The 20,392-nt window shown below is 45.2% G+C and overlaps 1 protein-coding gene across 1 annotated transcript; it reads left to right on the plus strand.

The window, feature by feature from the left end:
- Positions 1-5,487: 5,487 nt before the first annotated feature.
- FFAR4 (free fatty acid receptor 4) lies at positions 5,488-19,144 on the plus strand. Its single transcript, XM_063131611.1, has 3 exons — positions 5,488-6,018; positions 10,534-10,662; positions 18,421-19,144. Exons 1-3 carry the CDS (start codon positions 5,488-5,490, stop codon positions 18,826-18,828), a joined length of 1,068 nt encoding a protein of 355 aa, XP_062987681.1. The 3' UTR covers positions 18,829-19,144.
- The last annotated feature ends 1,248 nt before the right edge of the window (positions 19,145-20,392 follow it).

A 20,392-nucleotide genomic window follows, 5' to 3' on the forward strand; every position in this document is an offset into this window, starting at 1 on the left:
AAAGACAAGAAATATGGCAGTTCAAAATCCAGCTGCTGTGACTAACTGGGACCAGGCATTAGGAATAACTTTGCCAATGCTTAAACAGTTGTCTACTGGCTTCCAAGTCATTTCTAAGCACAATTCATTTACCTTTTAAAGTCCTACACAGGTTCGGACCTGAAGGAACGCTTACTGCCACATCAAACAGCTTGCGCATGTAGGCCATCATCCAAGACCCTTCTCCAGGTCCTGCTGTCTGAGATGAGTGCCAACTTGAGAGACAGCCTTCGCAGTTATGGTGGCCAGTTTATGTAATTCCCCACTTCACCTCTGGGAGGTTTACCAGGCCCCTATTTTGACGTCTTTCCAGATCCAGTTAAAAAAGCCTTTGTTTTTACCCAGGCCTTTTAACTACTACTGAAAATTTCAATCTGTTGTGTTGTTTTATGACTATATTGTTTGCTTGTTTTAAATAAGCCACCCTGGAAATATTTCTATGGAAAGGTGGCAAATAAACAACAGCTGAGACAGCAGGCTGTCGGTCCATAAGGCTGAGGTGAGACAAGTGTCTCATCTTAATACTGAAGTCAATCTGCCCGTAATTCTTGATCTAGGTTGGCCAAGCTATTTAGTCTAATAACTCACGGCCTTTTAAAAACATCTGAACATAGCGTACCTTCAAAGGAACTTAAAGAACAGAGAAATCTCAAAATCTGGTGACCAGAGCCTCCCACCCTTCAGCGGGTTTGAAGTTAACCATCACTGACTTTAATTTCGGTCAGGCTGAACCTGTTTGTGGTTGTGTTTTTCCCCCCAGCCAAGCAAACAGCACTAGTGGGTTACTAATGTATGTCATTGTGCAGCGCAGCCCTAAAAAAATGTTTAGGCCTCTAAGATGTAAAGTAAACTTTCCTTTCTAAAACCATCTTGAGGGAGAAAAGCATGCTCTCATCTTCCATAAAGCTTTCCCAGCTGAAACACCCTTTCTTTAGGAATGTAAATAAAGATATTTTGTGTAGAGCCCATTATGATGAATGTACGTTCCATCTTTCAAAAGACAGAGCACTCCCTATTAACAAATTATTAGTTGTATTTGAAAGTAATCCATACCATTCCCTTAGTAGAACTTTAATGCAAAGACTGTACTTTGGAAGGGTGGGTTGAAGAAACATGCACAGCTTCTCCCAAGCAACTAACTGTAGGAGAGGACACACTCATTTCCCCTCTTCCTATATTAGTGAGCTCCTTATTTTCAAATGCAGTCAGCCCACCCCAGTCACCATGTCAACTGCTAGCCATCTGCTTCTTCATTTAAACCTATCTCTGCCATCTGTTTGCCTAAACATAGTGAAAAGAATTAAGTCTGCTCTTATTTGCCACGTGCAAATAAGAGAATGAATACCTTCGTGCAAGCAATGCAATAAACAATTCACAACTGATCCGTTGGGCTACAGCTGAAAAAAATCACACTGTCTTCCATATGGGTCGAGTTTAACAACTCATACCGCACAGCACAAATATTTGAAGATGCTGTACGTCAATACTCACCTGTACAGGAATGTGAAAACACAAGAACACTGTGTCTTCAAGGGTTCAACAGACTTATATCTATAGATAAAAAGATAAAATGGAGGCTGTGATCCTATATGTACTTACCTGGCAACATGTTCCATTGAACTCAATGGGGATGACTTCTGAGTAGGAAGCACTGTACAGTTGCAAATGTATTCTGTATCAAAGGGAACCCTTTTTATATCAAGAACCAAGATCTCCCAGGGCTAAACTGTTGGGGGCTCTATGATAGCAGCAGGCAGAGCCATTCTTGTGTCACTCTCTTTTTCTATCACCCCCTTTCTCCTCCTTCTTCTCCACCCCGCAAGCAGCCAAGGTAGAGCCAGGGCTTTCTTGTCATAGGTCTGAACTGATCACTTACAGGTCTTTTGAAATCAGGCCAAGGGCTGCCCACTTATCTGGGTGTAAATCCCATTGAACTCAATGGGGTTTGATGAGTAGACATGCATAGGCTTGTACTGTAAAAGTGTGTGAATAGTTCATATTAACTTGCCGTACACAAGCCCCTTCATTCGTTTCCACACTCTTTAAAAACACTTTCCTCACAACTTTGCTGTAAGAGAGAAGTAAGAAAAAATCCCCCACCATGAGCCTTTTAGCATTTAAGGTTGGCTACAGAGTGGAATGTTTCAAACTATAAAAACATAAGAGCCCTGCTGGATCAGACCAAGGGTCCATCTAGTCCAGCTTTCTGTTCACACAGTGGCCAACCAGCTGTTGACCAGGAATCCACAAGCAGGACACAGGTGCAACAGCACACTCCCACCTGTGTTCCCCAGCAACTGGGGTACATAAATGGCCATCACTATATTGGTGCTATAACTACTACATGTATAGCACATTGAGAATATATTTATTCTAGCTGCTTCAGCATTCTCATGGAATGTTATATTTCAAATGTTTGGGGAGAGAGGAGAATTGATATTCACAGTAGGGTTGCCACCTTTGTTTTTAAATGCTGTAATTAACTGAGTAACAAGATTTTTAAAAAACAAATTCAGTGGTGTTCCTTAAAAAAATATCTTGTAAGGTAGGCCTGGAGAAGAATTTTGAGTAACTTAGAAGTTTTCTTTTTTTTATTCGAGTCAATCCCAGGTCAATCCCAGGTAAAGGTTATCAGCTGGTAGGGCTGGGAAAGAACTCTGCTTGAGAGGCCTTGGAGAACAGCTGTCAGAGTAGATCAGCCTGGAGCCATCCAGATATGTTTGGACTACAACTCCCACACATCTGGAGGGACCCAGGCTGGGGAAAGCTGCAGTAGATAACACTGTTTTAGTGGAGGCTGGTGGCTCCAATTGTACTGGGGCTGTGAATTTGCTCTGGATTTCAATCAGAACCAGCCAGAGCTCTAAAGAAGCTATCCAAGGTGCTGAAATCAAACCCCCCCCCGCCTTGGGTTCAGCACCTTGGATATCTCCTTTAGAATTCTGGCTGAAGCCCAGAGCAGATTTACTGCCCCACCAAAATTGCAACCACCAGCCTCCACTGACAACATTACTCTAATAAAAAGATACTGCTCTTTTCCTCTGTTTCTCAAAAACTAAATTGTTAATCTTAACTGCTTTCTGAGTGAACTCTGTTGAAGCCTCTCTTGCTATGACTAAAAATCAACATCACAAATACAATGATGAAAAAACACTTTGCAAACATTAAATGGCACCACACACCTGTTAAGGTGACAACTCTTATGTCAACCTATTATATGATTGTCTTAATCACACAGGGTTGGGTGCAGTAAAAGATATGCTTCCGGTCCCCAAACGATAGAATACCAAGATTACCTATTCTTGTAAATGCCACTGATGATAATGTTCAGAGCTGGTGTGGCTTCATGCTGATCAAGCACTCAGATCAGTTCTTCAAGCCAACTACAAAAGCTGAATGGGAAAGGGAGGGGGGGGGAGGGAGATCAAAGTCCTTACCTAATTGTATTTTTAAGCTTTGCAAAATTTTCAATGACATAGAACTAGAATGTTAGGGGACACAGTACAAACGAGTTTGGGGTGGTGGTCAAGCTAACTTCAGCACCCCAGACTGCAGAACTGCACCACCTTGAGAGCTAAATGAAGGGGCTTGAAAAATTTGATGGTTGGGTAGAAAGCTTAATGCTGGGATAATCTGGATCCGCTGAAGGTAAACAACACAAATTCAAGGTGTATATCAGGGTACACTTTGTGTGTGAGCGGATAGCCTGGATCTAGCAACCTAGAGTCAACTAAGCAGAGGAATGACAAATTGCAATTGGTGATATTATTATTATTATTTATTTATTTATATAGCACCATCGATGTACATGGTGCTGTACAGATAACACAGTAAATAGCAAGACCCTGCCGCATAGGCTTACAATCTAATAAAGTTGTAGTAAACAATAAGGAGGGAAAGAGAATGCAAACAGGCACAGGGAAGTGTAAACAGGCACCGGGAAGGGTGAAGCTAACAGTATAGAGTCAGAACAAACTCAAAGTTTAAAAGTTATAGGGAAGAGAAAAGTTTTTAGCTGTGTTTTAAAAGCTGTGATTGAGTTGGTAGTTCTCAGGTGTTCTGGAAGAGCATTCCAGGCATGAGGGGCAGCAGAGGAAAATGGACGAAGCCGAGCAAGGGAAGTAGAGACCCTTGGGCAGGCAAGAAGCATGGCATCAGAGGAGCGAAGAGCACGAGCGGGGCAATAGTGTGAGATGAGAGAGGAGAGATAGGCAGGAGCTAGACCGTGAAAAGCTTTGAAGGTCAACAGGAGAAGTTTATATTGGATTCTGGAGTGAATTGGGAGCCAATGAAGAGATTTCAGAAGCGATAGTAATGCAGTGCTCAGAATAATTCTTTGCCACATGTGCACTTGAATGTCAGTTCTCCAGCTGGATAGAAAATGTGATTCACCACATATAAAGTAGGATCAGTCTGGAAATTTGCCTGGAAGTGTCCAATATATGACAGACTCCAGTCCCACTATGCTCGAACTTGAACTGAAGTGCAAAAGTTTCACCACATAATGAGAGAACCTGATCCTAAATGCATTGTAGTCAGGGTTGGAGTGACAGTGGCTAGTGTGGTACAGGGCTGCAGAGTAACTGAGCAGAGCAAAAGGAAACATGATCAAATTAATAACCCTTGAAAGTAGATGGGACAGAGCTCCTCACAATACTTTGTATCCTTATTCCATCTTCTCCTTAACAGATTTTCCCTCCTGGTAATCACACCTAGTAGTGAGACCCATTGAACGAAACAGGGCTTACTTCTGAAATGGAGCATAGGATTGTGCTGTAAATATCCCCTTCTGTCCGCAATGTTTCACCTCATTTGGGGGTTCTGCAATTCCGTTGAACTTCCCTATTTTAGATCACCTTTCCCCAGCCTGATGCCCTCCTCCACATGTTGAACTACCACTCCTGTCATTTCCAACTAGCATGACCAATGCTGGCTGGGAATGATGGGAGTTGCAATCCAACACATGCGGAGGGCAACAGTTTGGGGAAGGCTGGTTTAGTTATCACCAGCTCACTTTGTTGAGGACTGGCGTTTCCCTCCCTTCCTCTCGTTGGCCATTCATCCCACGCCAGTCCATCATTAGCATCCTCTGGAAACGTTCGCCTCAAGCCCATTTCCACGGAGAGTCGGTTGCGGCAGTTTATGGATCGCAGCTAGGAGGCAGCGATGCCTTCCTGTGATTGAGTCACTAACTCGTAAAAATCGTGGGTTGTGGAGTTTTTTTGTTCGTCGCGGGACAATCAGCCTTATTTATCCTCCGCAGCCTCCTGCCACTTCCTCCTTCGTTGCAGAGGCAACCTCAAACAAGCCAGGCAGGTGCTCGCGCCAATCCCAAGTTGCTCCCGGGGAAGGAGGAGGAGGCCGCGCTGCCGCTCGTCGGGCCTGGAGGTCGGGGTCGTGCTCCTTCGCCTGGCGTGGCCGCCTGATGCCCTGGACGCCACCATCCCGATGCCCGGGCCTCGGGCTGCCGGCTCCGAGAACTACACGCTCTTCCCCTTCTTCTCGGACTTCAAAGGCTCCAACCGCGTGGTGAGCAGCGCTCTGGAGACGGCCGCGCTAGCGTCGGTCTTCGTGCTCGCCTTCGCGGCCAACGCGTGCGCCATCCGTCTGCTGGCGCGCCGGCCGCGCCGCTTGCGCGCCGCCAGCTGCCTGGTGCTCAACCTCTTCTGCGCCGACTTGCTCTTCATCAGCGCCATCCCGCTCATCGTGGTGGTGCGCTGGACCGAGCGCTGGACCCTGGGCGCCGCCGCCTGCCACCTGCTCTTCTACCTGATGAGCCTCAGCGGCAGCGTCACCATCCTCTCGCTGGCCGCCGTCAGCCTGGAGCGCGTGGTCAGCATCGTCCGGCTCAGGCCCACGCGGCCCTACAGAGGCAGGCTGGTGGCCGCCCTGGTGCTGCTCATCTGGGCCTTCTCGGCCCTGGCCACCCTCCCGCTCTGCCTTTTCTTCCGCGTCGAGAGGCTGAACATAACGGGCCAGGTGGGTTGCAAGTGGTGGGGGTGGTGGTAGTGTTGATCCCAGTCAACTGGCAATAGGAGATGGCCAAGGTGGTCACTTGCGTTGAAGGGGTAAAACGGGGTGGTTCTCCGGATAGTTTGACCTACATCATCCCTCACTATTGGCTAGCTGGGCTAGGGCAGATGGGAGTTGTAAGCCAAAACATCTGCAAGACCACAAGTTGCTCATCCACTCCTCGGAGTAAAAGTGTGTGCCATTATTACCCAGATCCTAAGCACTTTTGCTCAAAAGGAAGTTCACTAGGTTTTGTTTTTTTACTACTTACTTACAATTATACTGTTTTTATTTGTTTGCATCCTGGTTTTCCTCCAAAGAGCTGAAGATGGTGTTCATGGTCTTCCCCGCTTCCAATTTTATTTTCACAACTCCTTAGCTTTCCTTTGCTGGAGCCATTTAAGCAAAGGGTGCTCAGCCATTTGTCAGTGATGCTATAGCAGTTGCATCATGCATTGAGTCTTGATGACCTCCAAGACCCCTTCCAGTTCTATGATTCTAACATTTATAAAATCAGGATGTGCATCACTGTAAAGACTATAAAGATATTCATTGATTTGGAATTAATAACATCCCAGGCATCATCCTGACTAGCAAGAATGTTCACCAGACTCTCTCAATCACCCCTAAGCATGCATTGAAAGGGGAGGGGGGAAATCCACCTGATAGTTAGTACCTTGGAGTGTTTAAATGGGTGTTAAAGGATAATTGATCCATGATAAGGTATTCCCACAGATACCTGGATTTATTGATTTAGATCACAGCCTATCTAAAGGCTCAGAAAGCTTAAGTATCTAATTAAAAACACAATGAAATTCAGTTGGATCAGAATACAACTAAAAGTGCACCATAACCTCCCAGATCCCAACTGATTAGGTAAGCCATGCAACACATCTGAAAAAAGTATTCAAATTTGGAATATGGAGAATCTCCGGAGGAGATGAAGAGTGAGCTCCAAGGCAGCATCTACACTACTGCTTCAAAGCGCTTTATAACAGTTTTTGACAACTGTTGGGGCCCTGGTCACACTCCATATACAGTTGTCAAAACAGTTATAAAGTGCTTTAAAGCAGTACTGTAGATCCAGCCTAAGTAATTCAGTTTTGCTATCCTTGATTCCCGGCTCTCGTCTTCACGACAAGGATAATGCTGCACCTCGTGGCGTGAGCCGCAGCACAACTGCATTGACGCTCCTTTTGACCATCTACATCAGAAGGAGTGCAGTTGCGGGCTTTCCCAGTGCTGCTGCACTAGCCCACCCCAGCACGCACGCAGCTGGTCCAGGGGCGCCTGGGAGCATCCATGCCCCCTCTTCTAAGGGTAGAGGGTGTTTTTTTCCTTAATGGGACTGACTTTTTTGTTGTTTTGTTTTTAAAGCTGTAAATGCGAAGGATCGCATTTACAGCCAACTGGAGGGGAACACGGGAGGAGGAACGGGGTGCTCCATCCCTAGTGGGATTTCCAAACCCACCCACCCTTATTTATTTTTTTCTTAACAGGGCTCCGCAGAGGTGTGGAGCCTTGCTCCAAGCTAAAAAAGTGGGGGTAAGTACCCGACTTTTTTAGTGCGGAGCTTCGGGGCTTTGCCCCTGGATTGCTTTGGATTGGCAGCTGCATTGTGTAGATCACCTACCACCACTCCAAAACAATCCAGGGGCAAAGTGCCTATGTAAATGAGCCCCTGGCTTCTTTTTACATATGAACCAGCAGTTATGGTTTAAAATAAACTCCACTTTGTTAAAGGAGCCAGATTCATTATCCCATGGTTTGAATTTGGCTTGCTTAGCAATTGACTAGATTGTATTTTAAATCATGATTCCTGGTTTATACATAATGACAGGCCAAGTATTGAAGGAAGAGTATCTAGGGCTGCTATTAAATCTCTTTAACTCTGTTTGTCTTCTAACTGGTAAATCTTCCATGGTGTTCGCTGAGTTTGCCTATAATCCCATGCAAACCCTCCACATGTGAATGGCTACTGGGCTATGTTAAATATATAGTGTGTGGCCAATTTTAATAATTTTGTTTATTTTAGTATAATTACATCCAGGTTCAATCTACACTGGGACCACTGTGTGTGAGGAGGGGACCCAACCATTTCCCCCACCCCAAATCACCACTATCATGGGGACTTAAAAAAAGAAGAAAAACCTCCATTGGTGCCAATGGAGCCCCCACCCCCAAATCTTTTTTAGTCCCTATGGTGGGGAAGAGCAAATTTTGAAAAACAGAATAGCTGGGTGGGAAGGTTTAAACCTCCCTTATCTGCACACAGTGGTTCAGATTGGTGGCCCATGCATTTACACTAAGGTTACACAAAATAAGCTCTCTCCCTTCCTATCTTGTCTTGTGTGGCTGGCTGGGTGGAGGAATAAACCAGGATTCAGTTTCACTTCCCCAATTTCTGGCTTGTCATCATATACAAATCAGAAAACATTGTTTAAAATAAATTCTAGCTTGTTAAACAAGCCCAATTCATAACCCATGGTTTGAGGTTGGGTTGTTTAGCAATTGATTAGAGTTTATTTTAAACCATGATTTCTGGTTTGTACATAAAGACAAGCCTGGAATTGGAGAAAGTGAAGCTGGATCATGGTTTAATTTCTCCTCAGACTCAAGCAAAATATAGGGAATGAGGCTCCAGGAAGTAGCTGTTCAGGCATTGCAAAGCCAGGTGTGTGTTCTAGAAAGGTGAGGCAGGTGTTGGTTCTTGGAGTGCCTCACCACAGAGCACACGGTGTAAGCATATCAAAAGAGATTGTGTAGGCTGAAATGTACTTATTTTCATGATTTTGAATGATGCAAGCTGCCTTGAACACTTGGAGGGACAGCATACAAGTGGAGCAAGCCATGGTGAGAAATTAAAAATATATCTTGGGTTGGGGGTTTGGTGATGCACAGCAATTTGAAGGAAGACCTATGGCTTAGAGCTGGAAAAAAACTGCAACGTTTTGTAGTCCAGCCTCTTGCTGCAAAGCAAGATCAAGTAAGCTGGAACCCCACCATCCAGGTCAATTTATGCCAACTAGAGAACATCATAGCGTGAAAGGGTTTGAGCAGGTGGACTGCAGGTGCTTCTAGGCCCTGCAAGCAAAGTGAGACACATGCTGCAAAGGCAGTTTAAATATAGCCATCTCCCATTTGGAGCCATTCTGATGTGTTGGACTTGGGGATGTCAGAGGAATCCATTTTGGTGGTGGACCTCGGCACATTTTTGCCACCTTGGCCTCCTGGATGCCAGTATGCAGATCCCTGGGCTGGCTCAATTCAGCGCGTGCTGAGTCAGGCAAGCTTGCAGTTTCTTGCTTTTTAAAAAAATGTCTGCAAATCACGATCTGTGCAAATTCGAGGCTGGGAACATTTACAGAAATTACAATTGGTGAAAAACCGTGGCCATAAATAGCAGCATTTGTGCAAAATTGCATCCGCAGATTTGCGCAGATCACAGCTCATGGATAAAAAATAAAGACTTCAGCTCTTGCGGGCATCCACAGACCATCTGGCAGCTTGCCTTGCACGCACGCCAGGGTCAGGCAGCCGCTGGGAGTCCGGCCAGCAGAGAGCAAACAGGACATGGGCGAGTTCCCCTGTCCTTAGTTGCACTACAACTCCCATCCCAGTGCTTTCTGTTGAAAGGGCATTTACAGTATCTGAGTAATCCTGAACAAGCTGTGTACTAGTTCAGCCCATTTATACCCTTTTAGATACTAGCCAGCATCACCAGGAATCAAAAAGATTCCCAGCTTTGCGATCCTGGCTTGTACAGAGCACCACAAGCCAGAAACCCAGGTTCAGATGGCATGGCAAGCTTTTAGTTCCTAGTTAGTTAGCTGGTCACATTAGCAGGAGGAACCAAGCAGACCAAATTCGAACTAAATTAACTGCTGTAATGTCTGCCGTAATTCTTAACTTACATTATTGTTTTTGTTTAACTGACACCAATATTGTTTAAACTTGGGCTTTGTTTGCAAAAGGAGAGCAAAAAAGGTTCCTTTCAACTTCCCTGTTAAGCTTTTTTTTCCCAACTTTCAGTGACCATGACAAAACACAGTATGGGCAAAAGTGTGTTTATTGATGATTTGGTGATCAGCCTTTTTTTTAAAAAAAGTCTTCATTTCCCAATGATGCAGATTGCATCATTCACATGTGGGATTACTCAAATGCTGTTGCAGCCATGCACTGTACAAGAAACAGACGTATACAGAAATTCAAGTTTATGTGTAGACCACAGGCGATAATAAGAAAATATAATCAGAGTATTGTTTTGGCATTCCAAACAATGTGAGTTTACGTAGCCTTTATTTGAACATGGTCCAGATTGAAATAATAAAATATATTTTGCTTATTAACGATTTCCAATAGTTCCTGTTTGGTTAGTGATGTTCCGTTCTTAGAACAGGCACCAAGCCAGACTAGGAAATTTAATGACCAAAGCAAATATCCAAGCTAAATGCTTACGGAGGTTTTGTTCTTTGCTTACAGACAGAGAGCATCTGCACCTTGATTTGGCCCAGCGGTGCAGAAGAAATTGCTTGGGACGTCTCTTTTGTCACTGTGGTCTTCCTAATACCAGGATTGGTCATTGTGATGAGTTATTCAAAGATTTTGCAGGTATTTCTCTATGGTTTCTATGAATATTTTTTTAGCTATATTAAGAGAATTGCCCACAATTAAAACTCAAAACAGAGATATAGCAAATGGATTTTTTAGTTCAAGGGTGGGGAACTTATTTCAGCCCAAGGCTGAATAATTCAGTTTCAGAGACGCTCTCATACATTCTAGTAGTAGGCAAGGCTGAAAGCAAAGGGGAGAAATGCTAAAATACAGAAAGTACTAGCTTAAATCTCTTGCTGTCAGGATGTAAGCCTTAGGAGAGGCATTTCAACCTTTTAGAATGAGGGAAAAACTGCCCCAAAGTCAGAAAACTACAAAACTAGGCTGACATCTGTTACCCAGAGGACCTTTTCTTCTGTCGCCCCCAGATTGCGGAATGGCCTGCCGGAGGAGATTCTTAAAATTAACTCTCTCTGTGATTTTAAGACAGCTTTGAAGACTAGCCTTTTCTGGCAGGCCTACCCAGATGAATGTGAAATCAAGAATTTTTAAGATTTGTTGATTCTTGTACTAATGTTGTTCCCCGCCTCGATCCAAAGGGAGAGGCGGGTAAGAAATAAATAAATAAAATTATTATTATTATTATTATTATTATTATTATTATTATTATTATTATTAAAATGATTGGTGGGTGGGGCAAAAGGGGCGCCTCACCTCTGTTTTATAGACATTGTCCCTGTTCAGACGACATGCTAGGCTGGGCACCTTGGATTGCTCCTTTAGAGTTCTGATTAGTTCTGACTGAAACCCAGAATGGATTCACAGCCCCACCAAAATCAGAGCCACCAGCCTCCACAGAGTAGACAGGTATCTGTTTGTACTGTGATTGTATCTGATTGTTGTTGCCAGTGGCCAGGACATCTTTTGTCCCAGTACATACTGGAAGATATAGAATTTTATATGAGTTGCATTTATTTCATTTCATTTATTATATTCCTATACCGCTCCCTAGCCAAAGCTCTCTGGGCAGTTCACAAAAATTTAAAACCATTAAAACAGATGATACAAAGTACAAAAAAAAAGCATTTACATAAAAGCATATAAACAAATAACACAGACAACATATATCTATGAACAATTTGTTAAACCAATCCAAGTACTCAATCCAAGTACTCATTGTATGCTGCCAAATGCCTGAGAGAAGAGGGCAGTTTTAACCTGGCACTGAAATAACCATGTTGGCACTAGGCGGGACTCATCAGGGAGATAATTCCAGAGCTGGGGGGCCAACACTGGGAAGGTCCTCTCCCTTGGTGCCACCATCCAAGCTTTCCTCGGAGGAGGCACCCATAAGAGGGCCTGGGATGCTGAACGTTATGTTATGAAAAGCAATAGATCGCCCGTATAATAGCAGTTGTTGTTATAGGGCAACATGGTGTGAACCCCCCCTCCCAAATCAATCCCCACAGTCAGGACCAGCAGGAGATAGCTGACTTTCCATGGTAAGCATCTTGAGGTGCGGGGGGAGCAAGGCCGAGTGTACTTTCTATTAAATTCTGTGCCAAGAAATGCTTCGTTTTGCAACATGTCATATTATTTCAAGCCAACACGTGTTGCTCCTTTTACACATGTCATTCTGCTTTGCTTTGTTATATGGAGGTACAAGAAGCTCTGTAGCACAAATCCCACGCCCTGATCACTAGAAATCCTACACATGAGTATAAGCAAGCATTTGCGATTCGACTAGGCATTGCCCCTCTGTGAACGCTGGGATCCTCTGTGAACGCTGAAATCTCTGAGTCCAGAATCAAAATGTACCCTTGCATGGAATGCATATTGCCCTGAGAAAAAGCCCTGCTCTTGCCTGTGCGTACTGCAGTGGCCAGTCAGGAGTGTGAAAATCTGCTGTCTCGGAAGTACATTGGCAATATTCAACATTCCCATGATAGATGGTGCTAGAGAGCCATGGACAGCTTAAGTCCCCCCCCCCCCCCAATGGCCACAACACTTCGGCCTTCTTTGTAGAACACTTTGGAAGAGTTAAAAGGAAACAAATGTGTTTGCAATGCAACAATTTTCTGTGGATGTGGTTAGCAGGGCCAGTGCCAGACTATTTTGCGCTCTAGGCAAGGCGAGCTCTGGGCGCCGGCAGGGAGGGGAGGCTCCCTCACGGTGGTGTGTGTGAGGGAGTGTCACTTGCACTGTCCCAAAGCTTATTGAGGGGCAGCCCGTAGGCGCCACTTCTTCCACGCCTCCCAGAGGGCCACCCCCCCTTGCCCAGCTCTGTAAGGGCAGCCCGTCTGAGCCTCCTTTGGGGCGCAGCAGCAAGGCCGGGCACACTCCTTCTGCCCCCAACCATGCAGCTGCTCCTGCAGCTCTGAGTGCCCTGCGAGGAGGGGCTGCGAACGAGCCCTGGCTGGCTGGCTGGGCTGTGTGTGTCTCTGCCCCGCAGTCCCCACTTGGTATCCAGTGGCTGCAGCCCCCAACGGGGAAGGCAGCATGCCAGGCTGCCACTGCTCCATGGGGGCTGCCTGTCTCTGCATCTTCCTTGCCTGCCTCCCCAGCCCACAGAGTCTTTGGCTGTCCCCCGGCCCGCTCCTCTTCCGTCTCCGAGGGTTTTGCAACAAGCAACCCACCCACCCCCTGCGGACAGCGAAAACAAGCGACACTTCTCCAGTGCCTCTGATTGCAGCTGCAGGAAAAGGCTGGCCACACAGGGGCACACGCAAGACAAGCCCCCACCCCCCAAAACCTCCAACCCCAGGAGTGTGGAGAGGGGGCAGTCTGCACTCCTCTAACGTCTGCGCCCTAGGCAGCTGCCTAGTTGGCCTTAATGGTAGCGCCACCCCTGGTTAGGAATATACGGAAACGGTTTTATACCTATCCTAGTCAGACCATTGGTCCATCTAGTATTGTCTACAACAGGAGGTGGAAAACCTCATGTCCTGCCAATCTGATCTCAATCAGGAAAGATATTTGGACCAGGACTCTTCTGAGGGTATTGGTATACATGGAGGCTTGTGTGGGAGAGATAGTGACCCTTTATGTAATCTGGACCTATTTAGGTTAGACTCTGCATTGAATTGTGCCCCAAAATTAATTGGCAGCCAGTCCAGTTGCGTTAGTGCTAGTGTATTATACAACCTTCAGTTTACACTTATAATGAATCAGGCAGCCAGGCCATCTTCAGAGGCAGCTTCTCTGCACTGTGGTAGCATTCCACAATAGTCCAGCCTGATGGTTATCAAAGCATTTGTCATAGTGACTGGGTCGTCATAATCTAGGAGGAGCCATAGATGGTGTGCCAGCCAAATCTGATAAAAGGCACTTTGCCACAGCAGCCACCTAGAAATCCAGAAGGATACTGGGTTCAATGATAACCACATGCTACACACTTGATCCTTCCTCCTGACCAGATCTGACCCCATTGAGACCAGATCGCACCCCCATTTTGTCTGCCTTGAGCTTTAGTTATTCACATGAATCATTTCCATTGCTGTTCTGAGGGTTTCGTTCAGTGTTTCCATCAGCTCACCCGGTCCTCTGGAAAAGCACAGATGGAACTGAATGTCATCAGCATAGTGATGACACTTAGGGATGTCCTGTGTGTCTCTCTCTTCCCACCACAGGTCAGGCCCAGAGTCAGAGCAGGCGGTCTGCTCTTTGTGGACTGTGCTCACCTCAGTTCAGCTCATTATAATTTGAGCAGAGGTGCTATCATAGTTGACACCTCAACCCAAACTACTAGAATGCCCCTCCTGGCTATACGTAGCAGTATACAAGACAGGACTGAACCCCATGGAACACCTTTGGATAAATCCCCAGCAATCAACTAGCAAATCCTAAACACCACCTTTTGAGATCTATTTGGAGATAGGAGTTGAACTACTGAAGCACAGTGCCATCAACTCCCAACCTAGCCCAGCAATCTAGAAAGATACTATGGTCAATGGTAGCGCAAATTACTGACTTAGCATAATCACAGACCCCTGTCTATCCTGTGGAATAAGTCATACGACAGAGTAGCCAAGGCAGTTTTTGTTCCAAAACTAGGCCTAAAGCCAGGCTGGTAAGAACCTAGGTAAGTTTATATTCAAAGGCGAAGGAGGCAGAATGACCAGTGATAACCAAGTGTTAGATCCATCATACATTAGTACCTAAATTACTTTAACTCAATAAAAATGGGTTGGTGTAAGAAAACTTGTGGATCTTCATTTCATTCTTGAGGGCAATCTGAATTGTTGCCAGATGAGCAATCAGAGAGCTGTTTCTGGCGCTACAGGCCCTAGGTAAGTGTTGAACCTGCACAGATGTGAGCTAAAGATGGGGGGAGGGAGCTGGGGGGGGACACATGCCAGCCTTACCCCCATTATATGCAAGCATGCAGGCAGCTCTAAAGACCTTCATGTGTTTAGCACTAAGTGGTGATATTGGGGATGGAGCTTGCATCTGAGTCCTTGCCCTCACCATAAATTTAACTCTTGCACATTCAGGTTGAAACCAGCAGAGAGTTAATGTTTTCAAGCTGATTTTGAACAACCACATTTTCAAGTTTATACCAGGGGTGCTGAACTCCTGGCCTGCAGGCCTAATCTGGCCCAGCAGGTTCCCTGATCTGGCCTGCAGAGCTTCTGGGGTTCCTACAGGTAGCAGGGCAAGGCCTCATCTCCTGGAGGAACCCCAACCCCGAGACGGAATCCTCACTGTTATCTCCAGTCTGAGACTGGAGATAACAGCAGGGATGTAGGGGATTCTGCCAATGCCTAGCAGCTACTCTTTCCCAGGCTGGCAGGATTGATTTGTGCAGTGCACGCTCTGGGATGCCAGGTCCCATGTAAAGCCCGGGAAACTGCTGGTGTGGGAAAGAGCAGTCACAGAGCCCCTTTCTCTGTGTTGAGAGAGGAGAAAAACTAAAATGACAACGCACACACACACACACCCCAAAAAGAGGTTCTGCACTCCTGGTTTAAACAAATGTTGTGTTCTTTTCTCAGGAAAGTAAGAGTGGAAATTGAAGAACAATGTGATTGATGCAAGACAAATGAAAAGCAGTTTTTTAAAAAACTTTTCATAATAGTCAAACAATATGCAAATTACATTTCAATGGATTTAAACATTTGAATTCCCAAGAGGAAACAAAACTGCCACTTTCTGTATGATGGAACTGGGAAGCATTTTCCACTTGTTATTTATTTTTTTACTCTCTTTCAATTCTCATTTGAGAGCAAGAGCCTAAATTTGATTTGCCTTATTGATTGATTGTAAGCCTGAATTCTGTGTCCCACATTATCGGATAGATTCTTCTTTTGATGCTTGTAAGTAAATCTGCCCTTTTCTGTATCTGGTCACACTAGGTGTAGGGCTCCTGCAGCTTTAACTGTTGTGATGAAGAGGGAATTTCACCAGGTGCTGCATGCATACAAATGACACCCATTGGAATTATATTTCTATACAACTGTTAAAGATACAGAAGCCCTGTTCTCCTTTTCATATGGTCACCCTACTCCAAGGATACCTGGTCATCTTCCTCCTCTCCATTTTATCCTCATAACAACTCGGTGAGGCAGGTTAGGCTGAGAGGTAGTGACTGGCTGACAGTGACTGCCCAAAGTCACCCTGTGAGCTTCATGGTCAAGTGGGGACCCAGATCTCCCAAGTCCTGGTCCAAAACTCTGCTACACTACGCTGATTCTCTAATTTGGCTTGCTTAGCACCTTGATTTGGACCTTGATTTGGGTGGTAGATGGGGTGGGTGTGATCCATTTGCTGCTTTGCCCCAGGCAGCAAAATGTCTTTGGCCAGCCCTAGAATCTTGTTTAACAAGGCTGGGACCGACCTTGAAACTCTGTTGTCCATTAAGCTGAGATTATTAAATAGGTCAGATAGGCCAGTGGACTATGTTCTACTATCCACTCTACCCGTGAAGACTTCCAGAGGAGATTCCCATACTCATTCTAGTCTGCTTTTTTCATAAACATTTCTAATGTTTAATTGATACCTAACTTATTGTGATGTAAACCTTGTTGACATGTCACAGTAAGCCAGAATTGCTGAGAGCTCTGGCTTACTGTGACCAAGAATGCTGGTGTTCCTGCCAGTCAAAGCAGGAAGCTAAACAAACTAGGGAGTTTCTGTCTGTGGCTGGTTTACTGCTATGTCCAAACTGGGATCTCTGGCTTGTTCCACTCCTAACAAACCAGAAACATGTCAGTGTTTGTCCTTAGCTTATGATTCTGGCTTGTTAGAAAAGCTGATGTACACCATATGTAAAATGGGTAAAGACAGGCTGAAAAAATATAGGTGCTTCATTCCCTGATAATATCCCACACATATTATGTGTCGTGTGTCTTTTGGTAAGATTGTGTGCTTGAGTTATTGGCTCTGCACATATTTTGTATTCTTTTGTGCTTGTGTGGCACATGGTACTGGTCTGGATTGTGGTAGATTGGTAGTGGTGGTCTCATATCAGTGGGATGCCTACGTTCTTCTGAGGTTAGAATTCTTCTCTCAGCTATTCATTGTTTCTTCTTCATTCCACTTCCATCCTTCATCCTTTGCCATCTTTGTAGTTCTCCTCTGAAACTTTTTCTATTTGTCAGTTATGTTATCTGAAATGTGATACACTTAGCACTGAGCATCATATTCCAGAAGATGGTCTTACCAGGACACATGAAGCCATTGTGACTGACAGGGTTGAGGGCCTTCTCTGTGGTGGTCCCCCAACTGTGGAACAATCTCCCTGACGAGGCCCACCTGGCGCCGACATTGTCATCTTTTCAGTGCCAGGTCAAGACTTTTCTCTTCTCCCAGGCATTTAGCAATATGTAATGACCCTGGGAACCTGGGTCTGGTTTTTGGCTCATCTTTAAAGTTGTTATACTGGTTTTAAACGTATGTGTATTTTGCTTGTTTTTGTGAGTTTTTTAAAAATCTTTGTAAATTGTTTTTAAGTGTTTTTATCTTATGTGAACCGCCCAGAGAGCTTTGGCTATGGGGCGGTATGCAAATGCAATAAATCATCATCATCATCATCTTGTTGAATAAAGCCTTGTGGACTGAGTTGTCAATGTGTTGCTATAAGTCTCAGACATGTTGCTAACACATATTAACATGGTTGCTATGGTTGCAGTAGTGTGAGCTGAATTTTTTGCTCTTGTGCATCCCAGTAATATTACTCAGGAAAAATGGTTTCAATCTCAATGTAAAGAAAACAGATATTGGAGGTGGGGGTGAGGGTGAGGGAACCATAGCCAGTGTGGTATAGCAGTTAGAGCAGCCTTCCTCAACCTGGGGCGCTCCAGATGTGTTGGACTGCATCTCCCAGAATGCCCCAGCCAGCTGGCTGGGGCATTCTGGGAGTTGTAGTCCAACACATCTGGAGCGCCCCAGGTTGAGGAAGGCTGAGTTAGAGTGTTGGACTGGGACTCAGGGGATCTGGGACCTAGTCCTCACTCGGCCATGAAGTTCACTGAGTGATTTTAGGTCAGTTACTGACTCTCAGCCTAACCTACTTCACAGGATTGTTGTGAGTATAAAATGGAGAGGAGGCGGAAGACCATGCAAGCAGTTTTGGGTTCCTTGTAATGATAAATTTAAAAAATGTGAGCGGGGGAAACCCCACACAACCCCACAAGGGTTGTGAACAGATAGAAAAATATCACTCTATTGTTGAGAAATCTTAAGCTTGAAATCAAAAATATCATTTTTATTAGTCTTTTAGAGAGAGAGAAAATGTAATATACACAATTTAGCTTCCAAAACTTTGTAAAATTCTTGACTGAAAAGTTATTTTATCATAATGTTTTTTTAATGCAGATTGCAAAAGCGTCAAGGAGACGTCTGCATGCTGGCTTGGCTTACTCAGAGAGTCACCACATTCGAATTTCCCAACAAGACTTCAAGCTGTTGCGGACTCTGTTTATACTGATGATTTCTTTCTTTGTCATGTGGAGCCCAATAATCATCACCATTCTCCTCATTTTAGTGCAGAGGTTCAAACCAGATGTGCAGATTTTGCCTTCTTTTTTCTTTTGGATAATGGTCTTCACATTTGCCAATTCAATTGTCAATCCAGTTTTATATAATGTAACCCATTTCAGACGTGAGTGGAGGAGAGTCTTTTTCTGTTGCCCAGGTCCTCCAGGGAAAAAAGAGACTGTGACAGACACTACTCTGAGACAGCAAAACCATGGACATCTCAACGTGTCTGTCATTTCCAGATAACCGTGTGGTGTTCCTGATAAAGATAATCTCACCTGCTCTTTAATGCTGTGTGCTAAAGCAAGCAGTTGGGAAACAAAACAAAAGAAACTATCATATCCACAGATTGAGCAGACCTCGTTACTGAATGCTGAAGTCTTGGGAAATCAGTTAGTGCTGCAGAAAATGACCCTGCTACTCTCGCCATAGTAAGATACAAGGAATACTAAAAGTGATTGTGATAAACAGAAGTTAAAGTATAGTTGAGAGCAAAACTGAGCCCTGCATTTTACCATCTTATACTAATTAAAATCTTTTTTCATGATCTTCAGCACAGGTGGGAGCTTTCTTGACCATGAGCCAAGAGGCAGGTTTTAGAAATACAAGGCTAGATAGGTAGAGCGTAGCCAAATGTTCACATGTGATTGCTGGGTCCATAATAAAACATATACAAGTAAATGCCACCTACTGGGATACTCAGCCATTCAAACAGTACCATTTTTAAAGTACATTTTGAGCATGCATCTGGGGACTTCCTCTCACACTCTGGCCTAATCTACACCTACCACCTTTTTGCAAGGAAGGAGGGGTGGTTGCGAGTTTTCCCTGCTTGCGCGATCGTCGCTCACAGGGCACACGCGAGGGAAGTTTCCCGCAAGTAAAGGAGAGCCGTTGCGGGAGATCGTGTGTCCCCTGACGGCGCTTCCACATGTAGATCGGGAGAGGTGGGCGGGGATACGCAGATGCCGCGGCTATGGGAATTTTTTTTTTTTTTTTATGAATCGGGAGGGAGGTGCACAAACGCAAAATCACATCTACGAGTGAGGTGGATAGGAGGTCCAGCAATTATGCAATGCTGCACAGAGATACATTTGGTGTTTTTTTTTAAAAAAAATATACACATGGTTGGCGCCACAACACGCTGATAGCCAATCAAAAACTCTGCAGAAAATGGGAGACGGTCCACTCCCGCACACCTCCAAAACAGCTGGATAAGCCCCTGACAGTGGGTTGACTGTTTGCCAAGCGGGGAGGTTGCTCCGAACAGCACCAGCTTCGCGAAGGAGAGACACGCCAGCCATGTACGCCAGTTTTGTAGCGAGAGAGCCGGAATAACCGCTACCAAAGCAGTCAGTGATATTCCTGAATAACTGAGGGGTCAACCCGAGATCACAGCAGGATCATCTGTGCGTCATGTGGCCTGTTAGGGACGACTTTGATATTATTTAGGAATAAACGGCTGGTGTAGATACAGCCTCTGTGCTGGCTCCAGGTTTTTGAGGGCCCTTGGGACAAGGCACCCGCAATGTACTCTTTCCCTCAGTGACTCTACCTTCTCACCGCTATTCTCACCAGCTGCTCTTGCTCCTCTTCAGCCCTCCTACTCCTCATCCCCACTGCTGTTGTCTGGGCCAGAGACAGATGAACAAGCAGGATGCATGGTGAAAAGGAGGAGCAGCTCCAGGGGGCTCTTGTCAGCGGGCTCTCGGCTGGTGCCCAACCATACCTACCCATGATGTAAGCCCTCTTCTGGATATATGCCTAGTATACCCCCCAGAAGTGCAGAAATAGGGTTCCTTCTGCAGAT

This window comes from Elgaria multicarinata, chromosome 8 (genome assembly GCF_023053635.1).
Source record: "Elgaria multicarinata webbii isolate HBS135686 ecotype San Diego chromosome 8, rElgMul1.1.pri, whole genome shotgun sequence".
NCBI classification, from domain to species: domain Eukaryota; kingdom Metazoa; phylum Chordata; class Lepidosauria; order Squamata; family Anguidae; genus Elgaria; species Elgaria multicarinata.